This window comes from Xiphophorus couchianus, chromosome 14 (assembly GCF_001444195.1).
Source record: "Xiphophorus couchianus chromosome 14, X_couchianus-1.0, whole genome shotgun sequence".
Classification (NCBI taxonomy): domain Eukaryota; kingdom Metazoa; phylum Chordata; class Actinopteri; order Cyprinodontiformes; family Poeciliidae; genus Xiphophorus; species Xiphophorus couchianus.
The window spans coordinates 16,352,132-16,377,060 of record NC_040241.1 but is presented as its reverse complement, the minus strand read 5'-3'; the positions used below and the strand labels follow the sequence as shown (position 1 = coordinate 16,377,060).

The window sequence follows — 24,929 nt, the reverse complement described above, 5'->3', positions numbered from 1 at the left end:
TCATATTGGAGCCAAAGTCCTCCGAGTCATCTCAGTGTTGAAATTTCTGCCCTTTGTCACCGTCTTCTTTTATAGTACATTACACCACTGTGTGTGGAGTGGGGGGATGGAAATGTCTGGGACTGAGAGGTGTTCTCTTTTTTTAAATGAGATTGTTTATACAGTCTTGGGGAGTGGAGAGATTGTGTGAGGAATGCACAAAAGATGTGATGTTTTCTTTGAAAGTAGAAGTATGGAGAGAATGTTTGAAGTTGCTCTGTGTGTTGGTGAATCAGAACACGATGGGTGCCTGGAGAGGTACAGAACCTGTAAGAATTAGTGTCAGAATTAGACTGGTGCTTTTGTTAAAAAAATTGTTTTCAATACTGAATTATTATATTCAGAATAAAGGTTTGAGTTGTACACAATTTTATTGTGAAATTATCCCAGTGAAGTATAAATTACGTTTTTATACTTAAAAGAAAGAAAAGTTGATGCTTTTATTTTAGAGACATTAAGAAGCAGAATATGTATTCTGACTTTAATATAATACTGGACTTTATCTCAAAATTCAGACTTTAACTCAGAATTCTGATGTAAATCTTTTCTCGGAATTAAGTGTCAGAAATGACAAAATGACACACTTTTTTTAAAAGAAAAAAAAAACACGCTAATTGTCTTCAGTACCGAATTATTATTTCAAAACATTTTCATTTGTTCACGTTTTCTAAATGTTCACGTTTTCTAAATGAAGACGTGAATGAAATATAAAATCAATACAATTTCTATTTGTACTAAGGCGGGGGTGGGAAAAAGATGTGTGGCGTATACGATGTAGATATATATTTCACACCCGAATGTATGCTCTTATTGTGAAGGGAAGAAGGTGAGGTGAGAAGACACCAACGGTTGTACAGTACTACGTTCTGATTTTGGTTTGGATTGGAAGACAGAGAGAATAAAACAAGACTCAAATAATATTTCCGTCTTTTTCTGCCGACTTCCACAGATGCTTTTATTTTACAAGCTCTTCCACCACCGGATGTACTTTCAAACAACATCCGGGTAATGATTGGAAAAATTGGCGGTTTGTGTTCGTGCTGCTGTCCTGTTCCTGTTTCTAACCGAGAAAGATTGGAACAGATGGCCTTCTAGACGTTGTTTTCAGTGGTTGTTAGTGCTACCGGGGCAAAAATCGATATTGTGCTGGGTTTTATTGTCATTTCGAGTGGATTAAATGTTGTTTTTTTAACCTCACTTTTAACAGAGAGTAAACGCGTGAAGTTATAGTTAGCTAACACGGTAGCTAGCCGTGGCTTGTGGGTGCTTAAAGAAGTCAAAGCAGATTGCTCCAGCTCCGACCCATGGCCAACTCGATCCCAATGCAGAAGAAAAACGGACATTATCTGTGGTTTGCTCTTCTCGGTTTGGGATTTCAGCCAGTCAACATCAAACATCTCAACCTTGGACCGTAAGTTCATTATTTTTGGTTGATGAGAACCAGGACGCTTAAAGTCGTTGATTTTGCTCAGGTTAAACTTAGGCTAAAGCTGAGCACATTGCTTAAAGATTCTTTAAAACATATTTTATGGTGTGTATGGTTTGAAATAGACCTTGTGATTCCTGAAAACTCAAAATACAACATACAAACGTTTTCTTTTTTTTTGGTTGTATGTTGACAACTTTCGGTGGAGCCCTGTTTAAAACGTTGATCGTGGTTTTTGTGTTTTTGACAAATTTGTCACTCTTGATGCAACTTCGAGTTTAACTCATAAAACTACCTTCGATTTCAAACTAGTCACAGATTAAATATTTTTTTCAAAAACAGAAACAACTGTCTACGTCCTGAAAAGGATGCTAACTGTCATCTTTAATGTTTCTGGTCGTGTTTACTGTCCTGTTACGGCGAGCAGGAATATGTTCAACAAACCGAACAAAGAGGCCTTCTACTTGGTAACCCGTTTCCTGTTGGAGAAACTCAATCCTGTTCGCTTTCATGAATCGTACAGGTAAAGGTAGGATATGTGATCAGTTATTGATGCTCAATAAAAATTTGGTAATATAAACGATGTACTTTGTTTTAGGCACTGCTGGCCTGTTGTGAATCACAAAGCGGATACTGAGTTCCGGAAGGTTACTTGTACCTGGCTGCGGGAAATCATGGTAAAATCTATAGTTTACATAATATTATATATTAATTCTAATGTTAAAACATTTAAAAAGGGGGAAAAAACAACTTGCAATGAATTCTACTTAAAACTTTTTTTCTAAAAGTTTCATTTAGTTATTTTTAGTTCAGCCTTACTTCCTTTAATTTTTGTCACTGACAAATGGAAGCTACATTAGCTTTCAGCCCTTGTTTAAAATGTTTCTTTCCCACTGGAAAACCAAGATACTTTTAATTCTCAGTGTAATGATTCTTCAAAGCTTTTTGATTTTTTTTTTTTAAACTGGTGGCTGCAGACGAAGCAAACTTTGTCGAGCCCCATCCATCCAGTTTCTTGAGAAAGAGCTCATCCAGTTTGAGCTTTATCACATTTTGTTTTGCATGAAGCGTTCGCATGGGAGCAAATTAGATATTTACCCTGAATTTTTCATCAAACCTCAAAAATCATGTGTTAATTTCAAATTTCCTGCTAGTTGGCCTGAACACAACGCAGGACGAGGACAAAAATGAAGTGATTTCCTTGTTCACACGCTTTGCTCCATGCGATTTACTCCAGGATGAAATGGCCAACGCTGGATCTAAAGTGGTGATGTCATTGTTTCTGTCCCCTGGTGGTCCCAAGTTCGTCAGCTTGATGCTTTATTTGGCCACCCATGTGATGCAGCAGGACATGAAAACGTTTGTCACAGGTAGAGCTTTTGGAGAACTCTATTATTAATTAACCTACTCTCTGCAGCTTGTGGTTTTCCTTCCATTAGAACTTTAACTTCCTGTCTCGTTGTGGTCAGATAAGAGTTGGGCTCCTGAGGCTGCAGCCATGCCTGCATCCACCCCACATATAGCAGTGGAAAGGCTGAATCTCGTGCGCAGCAGGTTTTTGAAAGCCGCAGTGGATCAGGATCGTTTTCTCCATGACTACCAAAGACGAGCTCAGTAAGTCGTTCAACCTCGCATCAGAGAGGTTGTGTCTTTTTTCTCATTTCCCTGTTGTTTTTTTTTCTTTAAATTTGATTAGTTTTACTTTCTGTTTCTTGTCTCACCTGTTCAACATAATTTAATCAGGTGGAGGTCTCTGTGTAGCAGCTGGAGCTATTTTCAATCAGCAAACTCCACCCACATACTTTTTTTTAACAGCAGCCTTTTCCATTCACCATCAACAGGCATTGGAAAACAGGAAAATCTCTTCCTTTATTGTCTTTCAACTGTTTTATTTGGCTTTAAAGCTTTGACTTGCACTATCTATGCAAGATATTATTTGCTGTGTTGTTTTTATGCCTATCTTCTATTTCTGTTTTAAATTTTAGGGCCGTGGTTAAGTCCATGAGAGACCTCAAAGTGGATGGTTCCAAGTACGATCAGCTCTTAAAGTAGGTTGAATTTGTTTCCTTGGAGTTTCTGCTAGTTCTTCATCACATTCATCACTTCTTCATCTTTCTCTCAGGCATCACGTTTCTGAAGCTCCCTGGGATGCGGATTCCTTCTCTGAGAAGATTAAAAAGGTACGGGATGTTTTTTCCACAGCTGAAGCATGTTGTAGATTCTGCCTTTCTAAATCAGAGCATAATGTTGCCAGGCGTAAAGAGGTGCAGTGATTATCTAAAAACGACAACAAAAAAACTTTCCATAAATGGCTCTGAATTTTTTTTCTTTTTCATGTATATCCTAATGTCTTGTGTCTACTTTCACGCCAGCTTAAATTTATCACCTTTTATGTTTGAAGTATATTTTTAGAATTTTGATGTCATTCTGGTGTTTCCTCATCTGTGAATGATTGCATGAATAAATCCGAGAATTTCAGTGATTTGTACATTTATTTTAAATTCTTTATAAAACTCTGTTGCGTTTGACTTTGTGAAAAGTTGAACTAAAGCTCCACCTGCCCTCCTTTTTTCCCTGTAAGGTTCGTTCTTTGTGGTCAGCCATTGAAGGAATGCTCTCTGCTATCAAGGAGCAGCAGACGGCAGTGGAAAGCGTTTTGAAAGGAGATGTGGACCAGTACGTCCTAGATGGGACAAACCGAGTCCTCAAGCTTCCTCGTTGTTTGCTGGACAGAATCGAGCGTCTCCCACATCAGGTGAGAATCGGAGTAAATAGCTGGATTTGTGTTTGTTAGTATTAGCATCATGATGCAGCCTTTATGCCGTTCAAGAACCTTCTTGAATGGCATAAAGAAGTTTGCAAATTCACTCTGGGATGAATACCTTAATTTTTGATGTGATTTTCATCATTACATTAGGAGGAAACTGGCTGGGTTACTGGGAGGTTTTGCTACAGAAGGAACCAGAGCACATTTAATGGTTCTTTTAAAGGGAAAATGACTTGGCGCATACCACCATGATTAAATTTTTTTTTTCTTTTTTTAATATTATGAAAAATTACAGATGACAGTACTTATTTTCCAGAACTTTTATTTCATTCATCCCTTCTGGGAGTCGACCTGAATTCAAAGTCCAACTAAATACAAGATGGTGGTTCTGGTTGGGCTGGCATCACTGAACTACTGAAGAAATACAGATTTTCCAAAAATCTTCAGAACAGAAAATTCAATTTGATGGAAACTGATTTATCTACTACTTGTAAGTGTGTGTAAAACTTTGCACTTAAATTTATCTGACTTATTAAACGGCATCAGTCTTGTTGACTGTAATTTTAAAACTTATGTGCTTACAGTTTCAGTATTACAGTATTATCAGATTTGTTTCATCCTCTGTTCTACTGAGGGCTATTCTTGTAATATTGTGTAAAAGTGCTCCAATCTAAAAAAATCTCTGCCTCCCAGTTAATTTCAGGCAGTGTGTATGAGGCGGGCCAGCTGAACCTCCTGTGTGTGATGGAGCTGTTGAATCACGCGCTGCAGCTCCTGAAGGAGGAGCGGAGTCGGGTCTCTCCTGCTGCAGAGCCCCCGCCCGCTGCGCGCCGCCTTCAGGAACATTTCCACCAGATGTCCCGGGTGCTGCAGGACCTGCACCTCATCAGGTCAGCACTGCTAACTCAATTGGAAAGCACTTAAGTCAGCTTCTGTTTTTAAAGTGCTCTATAAAAGTCCATCCATCCATTTTCTTTGTCCCTAATGGGGTCGGGAGGGTTGCCGGTGCCTATCTCCAGCTACGTTCCGGGCGAGAGGCGGGGTACACCCTGGATAGGTCGCCAGTCTGTCGCAGGGCAACACAGAGACATACAGGACAAACAACACACACCTAGGGAGAATTTAGAGAGACCAATTAACCTGACAGTCATGTTAATTGTTTTTGGACTGAGGGAGGAAGCCGGAGTACCCGGAGAGAACCCACGCATGCACAGGGAGAACATGCAGAAAGACCCTGGCCGGGAATCGAACCCAGGACCTTCTTGCTGCAAGGCAACAGTGCTACCAACTGCGCCACTGTGCAGCCCATCTCTATAAAAGTCACAGAAGTTTATTTATTTGTATATTCTTCTTCTGTATCTGAAACTGGGCATTCTGCTGTGTTATATCTTCAGGCAGAAACTTTCCAAAGAGGAAATTCCAGAAGTCAGGAGTGCCATCGCAGAGCTTCAGGCCGAATGGGACCAGAGGTGGATGGAAACTCTGAAAGAAAAACCCCTCGTGTCTTTCCTGAATGAAGATCCTGTGAGTTGACCCTCCAAACTCTGAGAGGATTAATTTAGCATTTTATCCAGTTCCACTCACCCTGCAGCTGGATCTTTTTTTCTTTTAGGCTCTCTGTTTCCTTTCACCGACGGCTCCGTTGTCTTTTGAACCGGCTCCTGAGGCTTCTTATAGCCATTGCGTCTTTTATCAGTTTCCTGCAAAATTTCTTGGTGAGCAGAGTTGGAATACTTCAAATCAGTTTCATGCTTTCATTGTAATTTTTTAAAAAAGTTTTTAATTGCTTGATTTCAGAAGACAAACCTGCAGAGATCGATTCGACGGAGGATGTGAAAACGCGTCTTGACATCAGAAGGTAAGCCGGCTGAGCGACTGCTGATGGGAGGCAGATACCTGGACAGACCCAAGCAGTGGTCTGTCCGTCACTAGCCCTCCCCAGAGCATCCTTGCTTTCTGATGACCGCGGCGAATTGAGAGAAATCGCCACGGACAGATACGGAGCAGACACTTTGACATGTTTGTTTAAATTTAATCATTCCTAATTCCTTAGGTTTGTTAGAGGAAAGCTATCAGGTGGAGCCATTTCCATCAGTAGCTCTAGTGTATTGTTTGTTGCCCAGTTGTAAAGCCATTTTTTTTTCTTGGCTTTTAGAAGCATGCACGTCTTGAAATGTTGTGATTCTGTAAAATGCCATAAATTTTAAACTTTTTCCACATTTAACTGTGGTAAACTGATGGATTTCTTTAATTTTGGGAAATCTGCCCATAGTTGATTTGAAAAATGTTCTTATTTCAGACAGCAGAAAAGTTAATGTCCAAATTTGGCAGATCAGTCTTTGTAAATATTGAAGACTTGTTTTTAATGTGGTTCACAATATTCTGCTCAACTAAAAACCTATTAAACAAACTGAACATGTGCTGCTTCCAGAATTGTCCACACCCTTCAACTAGTACCTTAAACATTATGTTTTGAAGACAATCAAAATGTATACAATTTATAATTGCTCTCTAGCTGCCTCATTGCACCAGCTTAACTTTACCTGAGCTGGAATGCATGATTTAAGGAAATTGGAGAAATTCTTGAGCACAATATATTTAAAATGATTCCTTTCTTAGTCCAACTGTGTCCGGTTCCTCTGAACATCCCGTCATCCCTCAAGTATCGAGGGCAAACGCGTCTCTGGATTGGCTTTTTGACACTCCTGCGTCACCGCCTCAAAAGCCTTCAGCTGTCCCGCCTCCGGTAAGTGCTGCTTAAAAATCCAATTGTATTGGATTTACTCTGTGTGTTTTCATTATGTCTTTAATTATTCACGCAAGGCCAACATTTGCAAGACAACCCATCAGAAGGTGGCGCCACTGAAGACAAAAACTGAGATTTTAGACTTGGAGCATGAAAACCTGGCTGATCAGGTATGTTGATGGCTGTTCTCAGAAATGATTACAAAATCGTTTTTTTAGTAATGCTGTACAATCGTTTCTCATCAGTTTGCAGACGCTGTAACTACGACCAGTCCTCCTGAGGCTGGATTGAGGGGCTTGGAGGGTCTCCTCGGCAACTTTCAGAGGGATCCCTTCACTGCTAGGACACAGCTGCCGCGCACACCGGAGAGCTTAAGTGAGTTAAAACGTCTCTACTCCTGATCTCTGGTTACAATATAAAATGTTAAAGAGTTCCATGTATTCGCCTGGGACTTGTGTGACAAACCAATATAAAGTAGGGAAATTGATACTTTAAAAGTCTTAACAAATTTAGTTTTAAGTCTGGACTTTGACTAGACCAGGGGCCTGCAACCTATGGTTCCAGAACCACAGGTGATTCCGTCACTTCTTACAAAATAGGAAAATGGGTTTTTGATTTGATATCCAACAAGAAATTGGCATTTTTCAGAGTTTTTCTGTAGGTACCTATGCAAAATCTACTTTTAATATCAACAATGACATAAAAGTAACTAGCTTTGTACTATGCTGACCTATCAAAGGCTCGCATCATTATAATCAAGCTTGTTTTTTTTTTTTTTTTTTAGAATTTCTTGTGTAATCTTTCTAAAACCTGAAAATTTAGTCGCTTTAGTTTAATTTGTATACATTTTTATGCAGTACATATTTAGATTTTTTTTTTTTTTTTTTTTTGCACCTCTAGGTGAGTTTGATTTTGTAGGTTTGGGGGCAAAAAGTGGCTCTTTAAATGGAAAAGCTTTCTGACCCTTGGACTAGGCCATTCTAATGCATGAATATGCTTTAAAACAAACTATTCTATAGTTTGGGTCACTGTCAGCTGAACCTCTGCCTCAGGTCTTGGACTGTCAGACCAGTCCCCCTGACAGATTCTGGAGGACAGATTCTTGACTTTGTCCCTGCTAAAGGAAGGCTATCCACAGCATGATGCTGCCACCTCCTATGGTTCATTCACTGTCATGAAATCTTGTCGCATGGCAAACTGTCTTCATAAGATGTCCTCTTTAAATATTTAAGCAAATAATTTTCTTTGTACTTAATTTTTTTGAAGTAATGGATGTGAAAAGCTCCTGGAGAAGAGCCGTTGAAGAGGACGAAGCTAAAAAAGCATACTGGTCGGCCGAGCTGCAGGACAGCATAACGGACCGACTCAGTCCTGTCGGCCGGCTGCAGGACGCCATCCCCGACGCTTCCGCCCAGACGCTCGCAGACCAGAGCAGCTCCTCTTTCTGCAAACAGCTCGTCTTCCCAAAGTCTCCTCCCCTCTGGGACACCTTGAACACCGAGGCCCACGACAGCCCGAGCGGCACCGGCAGCAGCGCCGTTCAGTTCAGCCTCGACTACGAAACCCTGCCTGAAATGCCAAGCTGCGACAGTCTGGACCTCGAGGACGAAGCTGTGGCTCTGACGAGCGAGGAAGACGAAGAGGTGCTCGTCCCCACCTTAAAGATGACGCTAAAGCAGACCTTACTGACCTCGCCAGATTACAAGACATCTCGTGTGGAGGACAGCTGGCTGGCTGAACCTGCAGCATCAGAAGGGAAACGCAACAAGGTGTTTTCTCTGGACTCGCCGGATTCACCGCCAACAAAGCAAGAATACAGCCTGCCGACTCTGATCACGTTCTCCCCGATAGATGACATGAAATGTTAGCTGCATTTAAGAGAAACCTCCTTCTCTTTAAAAGTTTGGACTCTTTATTCTAATTTGTGTTGCACTTGAAATATGTAAGAAATGTATATAACTGTAAAAATTAAACATCTGTTGCACTCTGGCTTGGCTCTAATTTGGGCTGAGTGAATATTTCATGAACTAGTTCAATAAACAGATTTGTTGATTTATAACTTCTAACCTTTCTCATCCTAAGTAGCTCAATGTGGAGGAAAATGTGAATAAAGTGAACTTTGCAAATTTAAAACTTGTGTTGGCTTGTTGAGTTGGCTTGTGTTGAACTATCTTCTGAAAACGTTGAAGCTTTGCAAAAAAAAAATCTTATTGAACTTAAGTTCATTTTGGTTGGGAGGCTGAAACATCTGAGAGTGAAGGCCCGAATATTTTCATACCAACTCTTAAATTTGAATTAAAGTTAAAAAAGGCAACTTTAAGAATCCGTGATACTTGTTCCTCTTGTAGTTCCACAATTTGGAAGATGGGGGCGTGAGAAGCTGCAGAAAGTCAAGGTGGCGCAAAAACCCGAGAGAAAACAGGAAGTCTATATTACCCATTCGTCTCGCCTTTGATGTGAACTTTAAGCCAGTGGTCCCCAAACTGCGGGCCAGATGCGGCCCGCCTCCACATTTGGTCCGGCCCCCTGAACAATACCAGAGTATTTTCATATATGTGCATTTTTATTTGATAAGTTGGACTTTTGCAATAAAATAAATGTTCCTTAGTAATGAACTTTATTTATTATTAACTACTAGTTAGTAACTATTTTATACATGCATATAATTGACCCTAACCCTTTTTTTAATGTGGAGAACCCAGTGTTATTTGGTTATTTATTTCATAAATAGTGTTATTTCCTGACTTTTGTTCTCTGAAGAATCCAGAAAAGGTTATTTGATTGTGCTTTCTGAAAAACAATACATTTTTATGTTTAGCACTCTTACAATCATCGCACTTTTTCTGTTACAAACTGACCCCGGCCCCCCATCAGAGAAGGGACAAGTTATGTGGCCCTCACAGGAGAAAGTTTGGGGACCCCTGCTTTAAGCGAAAGTTGCTGCTACTTTGTAAATTAATAGCGTCCCATTTGCCACATGCGAAATGAAACGCAACTGAATTTTTACAGTTTTTGGACTGGCTGTTTAAATGAGTATAAAGGATATTTCTCTAAAACGCTACAAATTTGGGAATATATCCTTGTCCCACAGTGGGGAAGTTTGGATGTGACAGCAGGAAAGCGACAATCAAGACATGTTCACACAAAAGTACAAAAATAAAACAAAATTAGTATGGTGTACAGTAAATGCAACAAAATACTGTTCAGTTATCAAAAATGGCATATTCCAATCCAAGGAATATGCAACTGGGTATTAAAGTACCAAAAGAAAAGTGCATTAAAAGACCATTTGTAATATGTGAAAAATAAAACTGCAGTGGAAATTATTCAGAATTGATCATTTAAATTTGGAGCAAAAGACGAGAAGCAGATAAGCAGAAGTCAAAACTCATCACACATGAGTTTCTTTTTTTATTTAGTAATTTCTTTCTTTGGTTGAAATTGTTATGCAACAGCTAATATTTGGTTAAATGACCCTTTCAGGTTTCACTGTGATGAACTCTTTCTTTTTGCTACTAACAAGCTAAATGGTCCCACAGCATGACAGGTCTACCACCTTTCTTGACAGAACAGTGCTCTAATGTTTAAAAGCCTCACTGATTTCTCCAGAATAGCCCAGTCTTTGCCTTGTCTGACTATAAGAATTTTTCTCTACAGGGAGCTACATTTTTGTAGCAGTGGTTTATGTTCTTGGTCAGCACCTTGTCATTAATAGCAATGCCATGCTTGTTTCACCCTGAACACTCACCAGTGTTTCAGCAGTTTCCTGTTAATTGTAGGATTGAAACTTGGTGGTTAATTTGTTCCTGAAAACTGAAGCAAATTTCCTTGATCCTCAGGGGAAAGTTTTGGCTTTCTTACAGTCCAGACCTTCCCAAAGTGGTTATGAATCTGAACAACTAATAGTCAAGATCTTGCCTCCAAAATACTTCTACAACTGAGGTAAACCTACAGCTATACAGCTATAATTTTGTCATCTTGTACTGAATAACTTAGAAATTAAGCTTTATTTTAAGCACATTATAAATGTAATTTTTAATTGAATTGTGACATTTAATTATATTATGAATTACTGACACATCATTTTAGGTAACTTATTCAATACTTTAAAAAAAATGTTTTATTTCAAAGCAACACATTATTATTCATTGATTTATTTAATTTCCCTTTTCGATCAATAAAATATTTATGAATAATTGAATAGAATTTGTAGGATTGTGTTACTTTTGGGCCTTGATACAACAAAAAGAACAAAAGCTAAAAATTAATAAATAAAGTGTAAAAAATTGCATAATAAACTTATGAAGAATGATTAGATAATTTATGATTAGACTATTTTTTGATAGCACATAATGAATTCAGATTTTAATTAATAATTGTGGATTTCAATTATGTGATCAATTATAGGCGTATTCATATTATTTTAATAATATGAATATGCCGATTTTCATATTAGTCGATCAAAAGACATATATTTTAATGAAGTCATGTAGCATAAACTAATAAAAATTGTTTAAAATAAATTATACACTATTTGTTCGGTGATTCAGAAGAAATACCCCGCCCGATGAAAACGTTTGAATTTTATTTTGAAAAAAACTTCCGGAAGCACCCGGTCTGACGTACGTCGGCTTACTAACAGTTTTTGGCAAGTCGCCCGTGTCAGTTAAAGTAGGGACAGGCTGTGGCCGCTCCTCTTCGCTGGGCGGTTCCAGGCTGAAAGAGAGAGGGGCGTTTAGGAAGAAAGATCGCCTACAAAACTATCAGCGCAGTCACAAAACATGGCGCCTACCTCCGCCGACAACTTCAGATGAAAGTGTGAGAAGAAGTGGGCTGCAAACTTTGATAGGAGTACAAGAACCAGCATCGACTTGTCTCTGCGCACAAAGTCCTCGTCGAAACGGAATACATAAAGCGGTGAAACAGCAAGTTGCCTACATGTCAACATAGTCTCCTGTTGCAGCGTAAACAGCTGGTGAGTTCTCACGTTTTACAATATGGCGCAACTATTGACTAAACGGAGTAAATTGCAGGGATTATAAATGGTAACGAAAGTATTTTAAGGAGACTGTTTGCGCTCGTGTCGGTTGACCTCGGTGTTTCGTCTCCACTTTTCACCGCGGAAAGAGAAACAGGCAGAGCCACGTATCTCCGCTCAGGAGGAAACTGGCTTTGTTTTGGCCGCGGCGGTGTGAGTTTCCTGCATCGACGTTGACCTAGTTATGGGTTCGGATGCAACAGTTGGGAACCCAGGAGCCCTTCCTCCTCCTCCTCCTCATCGGGCCCTCCTTGACGCCTGATAATCTGCCTGTCTGAACCTCCGCAGGTGTCTGCTCTCAGGCGCGCTCCCACTCTGAACTTCCTGCTTGAATTTTAATACAACCTTGTGTAACTTACCATTTATGCCAGGTAGGTGTTGATGTTTAACTATGGTAGCAGCTGTGCACATGATGAGGAACTGGTAACTTCCTTTTGAAGTGAGCGACTGGCGTTAATCCAGATAATTATCACTCTTTATGCGGCTAAAAGTTATCTTGCCCAAACAGAGGCTGACTTATAAAAGCTTGAATTTATTGATTTTTTTCCACAAACAATTACTAAAATTATACCAATAAGGTCAACCCCAGTAATATTTGGATAAATGGTTCTTAGTCTGTTGCAGATGGCACCTAAAGGTTGATGGCACCTTTAGGTGCCATCAAGATGTGCTTGGCATAATTCTCACTCCATATTTTACCACGGTGTGGTGGCTCCATAATTGTCAATAAGATGACATTGAAGTCATTTAAAAAACTAATCCCTGAACCATTTTTTGTGTGTTTGGCATTTATTCATTTTTGAACGTCTAGTAATTTCCTAACTTTCTAATTAAGCTGTTGATTTTAGGTTTTTGTTCTGTTGAAGAATTGCCCTTTGCCATACCTTACATAGGACCAGTGCTATTAAAGTGAAACAGATCATTTGACATTTGGTGCGATGTTCTTAGGCTTTAAATCATCACATTTACTCATCAAAATGTAATTCTTGTCATTTATTGTGAATTGACTGTAGAAACGTTCTCCGTAAGGCATTTATTTGGCTTGTCAGTGTTGGTAGCTTCCAACTTTAGATGTTTGACGGTGTTGTTTACAGTTTTATTGGAGTTAAGCATTTGGTTTGAATCTCGCTGGTTCTTCTTGATTAGCTGCCTTTCATTGTAGATTTCCAATTTGAATCAGATGGTCAAAATCTTTGGAAACAGTTCGGTGATCCAGCCAGACAATTATTCTAAGCACATCGGTATGTTTTAAAAGCTAATAATTTGTCAAAGCAATCAATTTAAGTGAAACAAACCTGGAGCTACATGGCTACAGTGCACACAATGCCAAACATGTTTGAAAAAAATAGGTCCTTGCCAAAAGGCTGACCACTGTAAAAGAGACTAAGGAGACAAAGATTGATGGTGGTTACAGAGTAACGACCCTCTGACGTCTCCCTGACTGACTTCCTAACAGAATGAGATTTAAAGAGAAGTGGCAAAAGCACATGAGGTGGATTAGCAGGAGATGTTACTACTAATAATATCTCTGCTGCTCGGATATTGAGCCAGTCATGAAATTGTCACACAACAACTGTCTGCAATCAGAGGCTTCTTCAGGTTTGCTGGAACACTGACTGCTACCTGAGCATCACCATCCGCAGTAACTCTGTAACGATGAGTTACGACAATATTTAATTTCCCTTTGGTATAAGTAAAGTATTTTTAAAAGAAGTTAAAACTCCACAGTTATTGATGTCCATGCTGATAAGTTTGAGCTTCTGATATGCACTGATAATGCATATAGTTTATGTAATCATACGTGTTTGGGAAGCTTTTGTTCCCAACTGTGACTGTGTGGGAGAATAATTAGGACAAATGCTATTAAATCCAGAGCCAAGGTGCCTCGGCTCTTGAGTTTATGCCAGCCGGCGTGAGTGGAAGCCCCAAGGGTAGATTCCTTCTTGATCCTCCTCATCATAGTGTCGGAGATTCATGTGTGTGTGTGTCTGCCACTTCCTGGTGTATGTTCATTAAGCATTCCTGGTTTTCTGAATGTGCTGTGCTTTGGCACCTGAGGTTGCTGCAGGAATCTTGCATCCTGACAGGATAATTGTGGAGTGTGAGAAGCGCTGAACTCGGAGAGCAAATGCCACGTAGAAACACACACACACACAACATTAACTTCTGAGCCGACCTCAGCTCGGCTTGACAGGGGATGGAAAAGAGGAGTGGACGGACGTAGGGATGGTTGTGCTGCGTCGCTCTGCCACAGGCTGCAGGTGGAAAGTGGGTCATGGCTGCACTGTGGCTTTGTGTACATTGAACTTGCACTTTGTCACCACCGCTGCTTGTCCTAAGCCTCTGTCAGGTGACTAAGGAAATGAAGTAGGCTGGATAATGGAGCAGCAGGAGCAAGAAGAAGTAGTTGCCAAGGCAGAAGTCAAATAAGGATCTGGATGAGTGTGAGAGTTGCCACAGGTAATTATTGCGGAAGAATGAGATGCAAATTCGAATTTCAAGTGGTTGGTTTTCAATTTTGACTCACATTTCAGTTGCTTTAGTCAGATCTCAATTATTATCCCTCAAATAGCATAAAGCATCCACAGCAATTCTCACATCTAACTGCAGATTTTTTTTTATGGCAGTCTAAATTTACACCTATATGTAAAAAAAAATAAATGTTGCAAACCACTGAGATTAAGACCAAATTAGCTTCTACAGATTTACAGGATAAGAAGAGCTACCTTCAGAAAGAGACCATCGAATGGGGAATTAAAGCAAATGCTTTCTGTTCAAGCACAAGAAAGCAAGTGCTTGAACAGGGACTTTCAAGCACAAGTGAAACCATTATTGCACTCACTGCAATGATGGTTTCATTATTATGCTCACTTGCACCTTAACTTTCTTGCAAAAAAACAAAACCGAACTCCTGATATGATTCAATGAATGGTTCATTTCTTAACAAATCGAATTCATTTCTATGCATTTCACTGTTTTGAATTGTTAAGCCCTTATTTTTCATTGTGGAAAGATGAGTTTAACCAGCTCTTTTCTTTTCATTCAGCTGTACAAAACCAAGTAGATTTAATATAAATAAATATACAGCCCACGTCATGTTAACAAATATTCCAATTCATTAAGTGTTCCATATTTTATTATATCAAAACCACAAACTTCAGGGCAGTTTCTTTTGGATTTTATTTGATAAACAGACACAAAGTAGCGCAGAATTGTCCAGTTCACAATTAAATGGTATTTAGGGTGGCTAAGTCAGACTGGACAAAGAATCTTCAAGCCTTTCCAAATATCTTGAATTATATAACTTTATATATGAAGTATTCGCACAGCGTAATGGTGTAGACGTTTTGCATGTAGGCCAGGATGTTCAGTGTGTGTCTCATCTGATCTTGTGGAAAACTGGAAGCAGGACTTCTGACTATTTTTCGGTTTTAGCTTTCATTTTATTTACAGTTTCAGCTTCTCTATAGTCACAAATCACCTTCTCTGTTGCTTCTGATTATTGCTGGTATTATTGCAGACAACCTTGTATTCCACTGACTAGGCACTGTGATCCATTGTTAATAGCAATCACCAACAGGTGTCTGCCTCTGTTTTCCACCTTCAGCCCCTGATGACAGTAGAATGTAGCCAGTTCAATTTTTTGGGATTGGAAACAAGAAGTATCTGACCACAGAAGCAGGTTGTCTGATTCTGCAAATCCACGCTGACTCTAATCCAAAACACAAGCTGCAATTAAGAGTCAGGATGTTATTAACTGAGCATGGGAACCTGAAGCCGTATGTTATGAGTGCAAGCAAGAAATAAAAACGATTCAGCACTGAATCCAGTTTGGTGGCAGAGTTAGCAAACACAGAGAACCTGATCTTGTCCCACACGGTTCACAGTGTTGCTGCTCCACGGTCGTGATCGGCACCAAATCGGTGGTTTTCTCTGAAACCAAACAATTCCTGAGCTCCTGAATTTCCTTCAGACTTTGTAATATTTTGTCCTCTTTGATTTTGAAGAACAGTTGTAAGTGCCTTGTTAATTGTTGGGTAATGAGTTGAGCATTCAGTTTCTTCAGGGTTGAAGATGTTGGGTACTCATAGCAGCTTCAAGCCAGATATTTAACTGATATTGCAGTGAGTTTATTATATCTTGTTGCTGCTGTTGTGCAAGTTTATCAGATGAGTTATTTCTTGGTGGTTGCTTAGAAACGGTTTGTAACTATTGATGCCCTGACTTGAAAATGGGGACATCTGATATAATATGTATTTCTTTACCCTTTGGACACTGAAAAAAAACCAGTCACAGCATTGACATTGTTTCTCTGTTCCATTTGAACACCCTACAGTCCTGAACTGCATCGCTTTTTCAGTCACAATGCCAGACAAATAGCACATGACCAGCCCTTTCCCCTTTCTGAAACACATAAACACAAACAACAACAAGATGGAAACCTTGCACTTTCCCTCCCCCAAATATTCCAATTTTTCCCTTTTTTTATTTTTCTGAATTCCACATTTTTTGTTCTAATAATTTTTTTGTCAAGTCAAAAAGTTTGTAACTATGGAATGAATTAAACAATTAGACATATCAATACTCAAAGAAGTACGCATTTACTGTTCACGTTTCACAAATACAGCAAAGTGCTGTGGTACAGCAGAACACTGAATTATTACAAGGTATTTGAAACTATTTAATCATCATATTTGCAAATAATCATGTTTTTTCACCTTTTAGGGAATATCTCTCTTTAAAAATTCTTTGACGATTAACTCGACACCAAGTATGTGACACAATAAAACCTGCAGACAGTAAATCCTTGCGCTCACGTCCATAAAATGATCAGGACTTTTATTTCTCCCATCTGTAGTATCATCCACCTGCTCCCACACACTTTCTTTTTTTTTCTGCGCTGCTTCAATAGAAATAAAAGTTTGCTTGAATGTTTACCTAAAGGAATATCTGCTCCGGCATGTGGTGCAAGAAAACCTTCAGCAACCTCTTGCTTTGCTTCTGTTGATTTATTGAAATGTTCAAGAGTTAGCAGGTGTTGCTAACTGCTGCTGCTGGCTTGCATTTTCTTCAGGTTTCTGACTCTTCAGTATAAGTGTTTGTTGTATGTGGGTCGATACCAGTTTTGAAGCAGAAATCTTTATAGCAATTGAATAGTAATAATTGCGGAACAGTTTTGTCGAACAATTTTCAACTTCAATTCTTGTAGTCTGCAAACTCACTATTGTGTTTAGTGTAAATTTTCACCTGCATCAACTTCGAGTTGAGTATGTCGCCCCTGATATTTGCTTCTATAATATACTCCAGTAGTTCAGCACTTTGTAGAAAGAGGAATTTAGCAGCTCTTAAAATTTGGTAGTTCTTTGTGTTTTAGCTGATTGCTAGCGTGTTCAGTTATTGTTTTAAACTGCAAATCTTTATATCTTTTTCCTGAAATATGGGCTAACGTCTTACTACTTTGTGCTTTTAGCATTCCCTACATCAATGAGTACTGAGGTCTGCTGTTTACAGCCTGTACAGACGAGCTGTTTGACTCGAGGATCCTTCAGGAGGTTTTATCATCTGATTCTGTTACCCTTAAATGATTAAATAGATTACAGATTTGATGCTTCAGTGGAGGTTTTGTGTTCCTGCCGTGCCTGAAACGGTCCAGTGCATCCTAATACATATTAACTTGAGACAGACTGTGTCTAGCCAGAGATCACCAAGGTGGATCTTGTGATCTAAAGAAAGGAAACAAGCTTTTTTAGCTAACCGGTTTCCCTCCTCCGGCCTTTGCAGTGCTGCTTCACTTGTTTTCTGGCTGAGCTGGAAGAAGTAAAGTTGGCTTGTCAGGCTCTCCTGCTCACAGTGGAAAGAATGCTCTCTGTCTGCCGGGGCTGTCACGCTGTAGCTGCTTCGCTCTGCGCTGCAGCTCCTGGTGCATTGTTGCTCCACTTCAAAAGGTTATATTTAAGAGCAAACTTCAGCCAGCGAATTGGACTCGGTGCTGGCCTTGTGCAGTCATGTGCTGCCTACGTGGAGGTGTCGACTGTTGATATAAATCATCAAATGCTTAAAGTGCGTCATTTTCTGCTTCAGAAACCACACCTACCCATGAAACACGTGCCTCTGCAGTTTATGCATGCATCGACAATGATTGGCTTTTGAGAACCTACACTTAGCTTTGGAGCTATTATTTTAAAAAACTACCGTTGGACTAAAGTATTGACCAGGAAACCCGTGCCAGAGGGGAGCAAAACATTCTGGCAAAGTTTCTTAAATGTTTGTCGTACTGCAGAAATGACAAGCATTTTTGTACGAAATTATAAATGCTAAACATTTCTTTAAATTCCAATTATAATTGGGATGTGGAGAGAAGACAATACATGGTTTTCAAAAAGTGTGACATGCATCATCTTTACTATGACACCACTAAATAAAATCCAGCGCAATTGCAGTCAAACTCACTTGGTGATCTGTATGAATCCAGCTGTTCGCTAAAAGTTTATTGGACATCAATGAACAAACGGCGTTGTGAAGACCAAGGAACGCAGCAGACAGGTCAGGGTTTATGGTGCAGAACCTGCAGCTTAAAGCAGGGCTATGGTTCTAAAGCAATATCCAAGGCTGATAAGAGCTTAATGAACACTGTTCGATCCATCATCTGAAATTAGAGCAGCCAAGAGGGGCCACGCAACTCTGGAGGAGCTGCAGAGATCCACAATCCTTCTAGGAGGCTCTGATGCAAAGCATTAGTGATACACAACTAATGGCATTTATGGAAGAGTGGAAAGATTCAGATAAACGCTGAAAGAAAACCAAAGTCAGTGACAAACCATGAAGACAACACGGCAAATGTGTGGCGGAAGGTTCTCTGGCCAGACAAGACCACACTGTAACTTTGTTTTGGCACAAACCTAACATAAACACACACACAGTGAAACATAGTGGGGAAGCTTTTCTTTAGCAGGAGTATGAAGACTTTTTTGCCAGGCACTTTAAATTCCTAATATGCAGCATTATTATCCATTTATCTCTGTTTAACACAGATATCTTGTTGACTACTTCTAATTGCAATAAAAAAAATACAAATATGTGGTTTAAATAGTTGCCAGGGTTTAAAAAGCAGAGATAAAGACCTGCTGTGGACTACAAGTTTTCTGCTTTTTGCAGAAACATTTTTTTTTGCTCAGCTCGTTCAGCTCAGCTCACGTTTTTAGCTGATAATGTCTGCATATCACTCAACTTTATCCCCAGCCATAAAGCAGATATACAGAAAACTCTTTTTGTCTTAATGCTGTCTGTTGTGCCTTACTAACATGTTTAGTTATTAGCTTATTTCACCACAGGTCTGGAACATCTACAGTTTCTGGTTGTTTTTTTTCCACCCAGGTGGAGCTTCGCTTCGTCTGTGGTATCTGGGTTTTGCCACCTTGGCAGCTTGCACCAAGTCTGGCCACCGCTGCTGACACCGTATTGTGTTGACAGGTGGCAGGGAACGCCACTTTGTTCTCCAGATCCTGCAAAGCCCAAAGCTACAAAGTGCCACTTGAAGTAGACTGTGGGTTTACACACTATCTCATCCTGGAACCATTTTGGCTGCATATTTATGAATGGAGCAACTTGTCTGCAGCATAATTACAGCATTTGCATACTTCTTTTTTTTTTTTTTTATTATTTTTTATTTTCTTATTCGCTGTTAACTTCAGCAGCTGCGTTAGGAAAAGCTGTGATCAGATGTGCATGGCAGAGCTTGTCTAGAAATAACGTAAACGCGCAGCGTCATCTGTTGTCCGGCGTTGCACACTGGCTTGTGCACAGAGGGAGACTCTTTCACGCCTGGGGAACGAGCCTCCAGACTCTTTTGTGTGAAACGGATGAGATCATCCTTGGGCAAACCACGAGGGGATGCAGTATGAGCTTACTCCAGATACATAAAAACAAACAATGACATAAAAAAGTAATATTTTTAAATGTAGTTTTTAATGTAAGCATGTAAGGATGAGCCTAATTTTAAAGATGGCTCCCTGATTGTTTTTCCTACCCTGAGGGTTTGCAGGATCATTTCTCTCTTTGTCTTATAACCAATAGACAAATTAAATTATGTTTCTTGAGGATCAGAAAGACACTAGAATAGAAAACTGAGGAATTCAGTGATGCAAAAGGCATAATCTTAACACTAGTTCAGCATGCTAACAACTTCTCAGCAGTTTCAGAAAGTTTACAGAGAACGTCATCAATGTCATTGGAAATTAAATTTTGTACCACTTCTTGTTTCAAACACACAAATTTTCTGTTTTTGTTGGAGAAAAAAAATTACATAGTTTAACAACAATCTTATCCTTAATTCTGGAAAAAGAACCTCAGTGTAAATTAATTATATAAACCTATGTTGTTGTAACCATGTGTTCTTGTATCATAACTGTAAAGTTCAAGTTTATTTGGACAGCACATTTCAGCAACAAGGCAGTTCAAACTGGTTGTAAACAAACCAGTTTGTCCATAGCTTTTGCAATGTATACTAGGATATTTATTTTATCAGTTACATATTTTTTAAGGATTGATGGAAATGAATAATTAAAAAAGAAAGAAAGAAACGGGTTAGAAGTAGAAATTGAACGACGTTCTCCGCCACGTTCCTTTGGCATTTCTAAAACATCTTAGACAGACAGTTTGGTCACTCCTATGACTCCTACAACTGTACCAGTTCCTTACTTTTGTGCTAAAAAGCTGTTTATACTGGAAGTTGTGATTTATTTAATGTTGGAGCCTCCCATTACCTCTATGCTTTTATCTTAAGATACACAGACAAGCCTCCTCCAAATGGGGTTTTTGTTTTGCTGAGCAGGGAGGAGCTTAAATGCTTTTTCTTCTGAGGGTTTTTTCTGCCATTTGAGTTTTCTACAAATTTGAATAAATAATTTCAAGACACAACTTGGGCATATATTTGGATTATTTGTTCAGATACTTAAATATCAGTAGGCCTGTCACGATAGCAAATTTTGCTGAGCGATTAATTGTCTCAAAAAATTATTGCGATAAACGATAATATTGTCTGAAGATCTTTTTACAACAATTTAATGGAAATGACGTAATAATGCATGTGATTTCCTGCCAAAGATAGATGCACTTTATTTTCAAAAGAATATTTAACACTGGAGCTGATAAACTAAATAAACAAAACAACCAAAAACAAAATGGATTCTCAGTCTCCATTAACAAAAAATGTACTTGATAAAAACTAAACAACATAAAGCCAAAGTGGAAATAAATACTGCATTCAACCAAAAGAGTGCAGATTATGAAGTCTGTATATTATGTTGCCCTTCAGTAATAATTAGATTTAAATAGAGAAGATGGGCACATCGACTACCTGATGCAATAGTTCACACTACACGATTTTTTGCTCCTATTTTTCCCCTTATGACAATCTTAGATCGTTGGTCTTTCTAAGATTGTGTGGTGTGTTATGGTAGATCGTCGTTGCGGCTCCGATCCAAATCAGGGTTTTTCCCCGACTGGGATCTTAATGCAGCCTGTTGAATGTGACAGGTAGCCAATCAGAAAGCGCGGATTCTCCTTAGTGTTTTCTGAGGGGAAATTACCTCGGGGAATCCCAAACAGCTGACACGGCGCAACCCGAAGTCCAGCCGATGTGGAAACAACATTAATGTTTATTCAACATGCAAAGAATATAGAAATGACAAGGGGAGGAGTTGGAGCGAAATTGCTACCGCAGTTGATAAACCCGGTAACTTTTCAGCTGTTCTTCGTTAACGTGACATAAATAGGTTCTAATGATTTTCATTCAGTCAGGACTTTACACTGACACTAGTTACATGCATTGCAGGTAGATTGTAGTAAAGCATTGATTAATGCCTGGTTTTAAAATTAGTTCACTGAACTTGTAGCCATTATTTTGTGCCCATTGTTGGACACCACACGGCACGATTGAACCCGATCGAACCGTAATACCTAGGATTTCTGTCGGCTAATGTGTGATCTGTCAGGTTTTGAAAATGGGCCGACAATCGGCCGACAGCTCTAAGATCGTGTCGTGTGCGCTGGGCTTTACACTGAGGAAATGAGGAAGGGAGGGTCAGTGGAGAGCACCGGAGTTGAGCCTTTTTTCATTCAGTGTCATCAACAGAAAGAGAAAAAGATTGGAAGAGACGATAATGCCGATAATTGAAATGACGTCGATAGTTTTAATTCATCGTACGATTAATCGATTTATCGTTTATCGCGACAGGCCTACATATCAGTAAATGACTCCCAAAGCAGTTAAATGTTGACTTCCTGATGGGGCTTTCAGGGTTTCCCACAGTGTATTATAAGCCTGGCGGGCCACCAGGCTTTACTGGTGCCCCCAGCAGACATTGGCATTGTTTATTTATTTAATTTTTTTAAATTGCTGTTTAATCTGCGTTTAGGTATTAATCTTCTAGACTCCCAATAACGCATAACTATCAAGTCATATTTTAAAATTTCTTGTCAACTTTAAACATTTTTTAAGTCAAGAACATGGCAGCCGGCTGGATGACTGCCCTAGTGCCCCAAGCACCAGGATTAGCAAGTTTTCTGGGGGAAATTCTGGGGTTTTATTAGCATCTCTTGGCTTCACCTGACGGAGATAACGCTTAGCTCTTGCAAAGCAATAAAGATTCTCTCTGAAAGCTTGAATGATCTGGGAATTGCTTAAAATAATTTCTTAAAGAGAATAAACACTGCCTATTGTTCCATAATTCTGTGTTTTCTGGTTCTATATTTACAGCCTGACGACTGTAAAAATATCTTATGGAAATCTTTAGTGAGCTTTTGGATCCAAACTTTTGAAAGTATGATGTTTTCACATGAAAGATTTGCCTGATTTCTGTAAATAAATATGCATGCATCCATTTTTGATGACCAATTTTCCATATAAATGGATATTGATAATAAAATGATCATTGTCTCAAAATATTCTCATAGAGAACCATATACATCAAGCTAATCATTGTAGTGCTATGACAAATGCAGTAGCTTTAGCAATTCATTTACTTCATATTGAGGAAGATTACTGGTGAACATTGACTTCAATGAAAGCTGCATACTGTGTGTTGTGTTGGTTTGTCATCATGACCCTGCAACACTGAATGTAGCCCAGACAAAACGGTGACACTCGATCATCAGCAGCTCCAGAGGAACAGGTTTTCAGATGGCCAAGGAGGAGCACAACACCACCTTTCAGCCTTTAGAGGCAGCGGCTCAAGTTACAGCACAGACATTTATATCCAGGAGATGTAATGTGTGAGTTTGACTCGATTGTTTTACCCTTTGACCCAGTTTTGTTCATCATTTTTGGCTTGAAAGTGACTCCTTATGTTGTGCTTACTTCTGTTTACAATCCCTGTTAATGCTTTTAAGTCTTAATTCCCCTTCCATTTCTGGGAACCACTGTGGGTTTATTTGTTCCCTGCACAATAAGTGGATAGTTAAAGGAAGCCATGTCTACCATTTTATTTATTACACATCTAAAGCTGCAACGTAAGTGTGTCTAAATGTCCTTGGAGTCTGAGAGCGGACGGCTGGGAACGTCAGCTACGCTAAGGGTAAACTTGGAGATCGATTTCCTGAGGTAGGGTAACACTACTCTGCTCCGGGCCGGCAGCTTGGCATTGTTGGAGGCCGGTTGCTATGGCAGCATCAGTGTTTATTTATCATGGACTACCTCAGAGAGAGAGAGAGAGATATTTTACGGTGTGGGGGGGTCTGGTTGAGACTTGAGGGGTTTTCAGCTCGGTGGATGGTGTGAAGTCCGTCAGGAGTCGGTTTATTTTAGTAGCAGTGGTGGTAATTTGTGAAGTTTTGGAGACACTTGCAACCAGAAAGTGGTGGGTTTGATTCCATCTCCCCTCTCCCATCATCTCATGTGAATGTGAGTGCTGCTGGGTGAATGTGGCTCGAGCATAAAAGCTCTTTGAGTGGTAATTGGGAAGCTCTGTATAAGGTCAGTCCTTTTACGACTAAGAAATGCTGTCAGATTGAATCAAATGACAAATAACGTATTCCTTTAGTTCACCGTGTCTGAGATGTCCCTGCTGAGGATCCATCTTTAGCAAAAAGTTCAAATTGTCTTCCTTAAAAACAAACAAATAATGCAGTAATAAGGAGCTTCTTTGTGACAATTATTGGAATTAATTCTAAAGGGAAAAATTAATGTTGCAAGTCAAATTATCAAAATTTCTTCAAGGAATTGTTGTAAAAGCTGATGGCTGTGGGTAGGAACGATCTCCTGTAGAGGTCTGCGTTCCAGTGACTCTGACCGAAGACACTTTGTTGTTGTAACAGTGTCTTTAAGAGGATGCTCAGGGTTGTTCCTACATTATCTTGATTTTATGAAGAAAACTTCTGTGCACAAAATAAAACCAACATAATAAAAGCCTTCTCTCCCTTCTGGTAGATGGTTTCATAACTCGACTTTGAGTTAGATCAAAGATGGCTGATCAGATGAACCTTCACTGAGCTACACATTTTTCATTAGTTTGTCACTATAACAGATCAGAAAGAGAAGAGAAAAAATGCAAGTCATCATAATGTTTTAGCAATGATGCAGCTTTATTGGATATGAAACAGCTTTGCTATATTCATCAACACTATCAATCCACAATCCTATTTTTCCATGACCAAATCTGCATTTTTCAGCAAAACCTGTACATAAATTTTGTTGGATGTGTGAAATGTCTAATTAATTAGATTTTTTGCAACTGCGTAATGTTGTGCTGAAAACACTGAAAAACCCAACTTCCATTCTTCAGGTTATCTGAGATCGTTTCATGTTGGAGGGAACCTTAGACGGTCCTCTTTCCGCAGACATCGTCCAGCTCGTTCTGGGGAGATTCCAAGGGGTTCCCAGACCAGACTGGATATTTAGTCCTAAAATCCAACTTTA

At 39.4% G+C, this 24,929-nt stretch overlaps 2 protein-coding genes, 1 long non-coding RNA gene and 1 other non-coding gene across 7 annotated transcripts in view; 3 read left to right on the top strand and 1 right to left on the bottom strand.

Annotated features, from left to right (window-relative positions):
* Positions 1 to 1,021: 1,021 nt before the first annotated feature.
* haus6 (HAUS augmin-like complex, subunit 6) lies at positions 1,022 to 9,111 on the top strand. Of its 3 annotated transcripts, none has more exons than XM_028039343.1 (17): positions 1,022 to 1,152; positions 1,247 to 1,450; positions 1,893 to 1,988; positions 2,064 to 2,142; positions 2,703 to 2,835; positions 2,935 to 3,079; positions 3,451 to 3,513; positions 3,588 to 3,645; positions 4,047 to 4,220; positions 4,926 to 5,122; positions 5,627 to 5,756; positions 5,845 to 5,947; positions 6,030 to 6,090; positions 6,852 to 6,978; positions 7,056 to 7,148; positions 7,224 to 7,353; positions 8,245 to 9,111. In XM_028039343.1, exons 2-17 carry the CDS (start codon positions 1,344 to 1,346, stop codon positions 8,844 to 8,846), a joined length of 2,298 nt encoding a protein of 765 aa, XP_027895144.1. In that variant the 5' UTR covers positions 1,022 to 1,152; positions 1,247 to 1,343; the 3' UTR covers positions 8,847 to 9,111. The 3 variants fall into 3 exon arrangements, with proteins under 3 accessions (XP_027895144.1, XP_027895143.1, XP_027895145.1); XM_028039344.1 differs by having other exon boundaries at positions 1,041 to 1,149; XM_028039342.1 differs by having other exon boundaries at positions 1,034 to 1,450.
* LOC114158092 (small Cajal body-specific RNA 8) lies at positions 6,115 to 6,245 on the top strand. Its single transcript, XR_003598344.1, has one exon.
* Positions 9,112 to 11,544: 2,433 nt separating the features above from the next.
* On the bottom strand, positions 11,545 to 11,914 carry LOC114157353 (uncharacterized). The gene is made up of 2 exons (XR_003598128.1): positions 11,771 to 11,914; positions 11,545 to 11,694 (listed from the first exon to the last, which is right to left on the bottom strand). It is a non-coding gene; the product is annotated as an uncharacterized LOC114157353 (long non-coding RNA).
* dennd4c (DENN/MADD domain containing 4C) overlaps positions 11,705 to 24,929 on the top strand; it is a 45,255-nt gene continuing 32,030 nt past the window's right edge. For both annotated transcript variants that reach the window (XM_028038253.1, XM_028038251.1), the window contains exon 1: positions 11,705 to 11,953. The gene's annotated coding sequence lies outside the window, so the exon portion shown is untranslated. The remainder of the gene's footprint in view (positions 11,954 to 24,929) is intronic.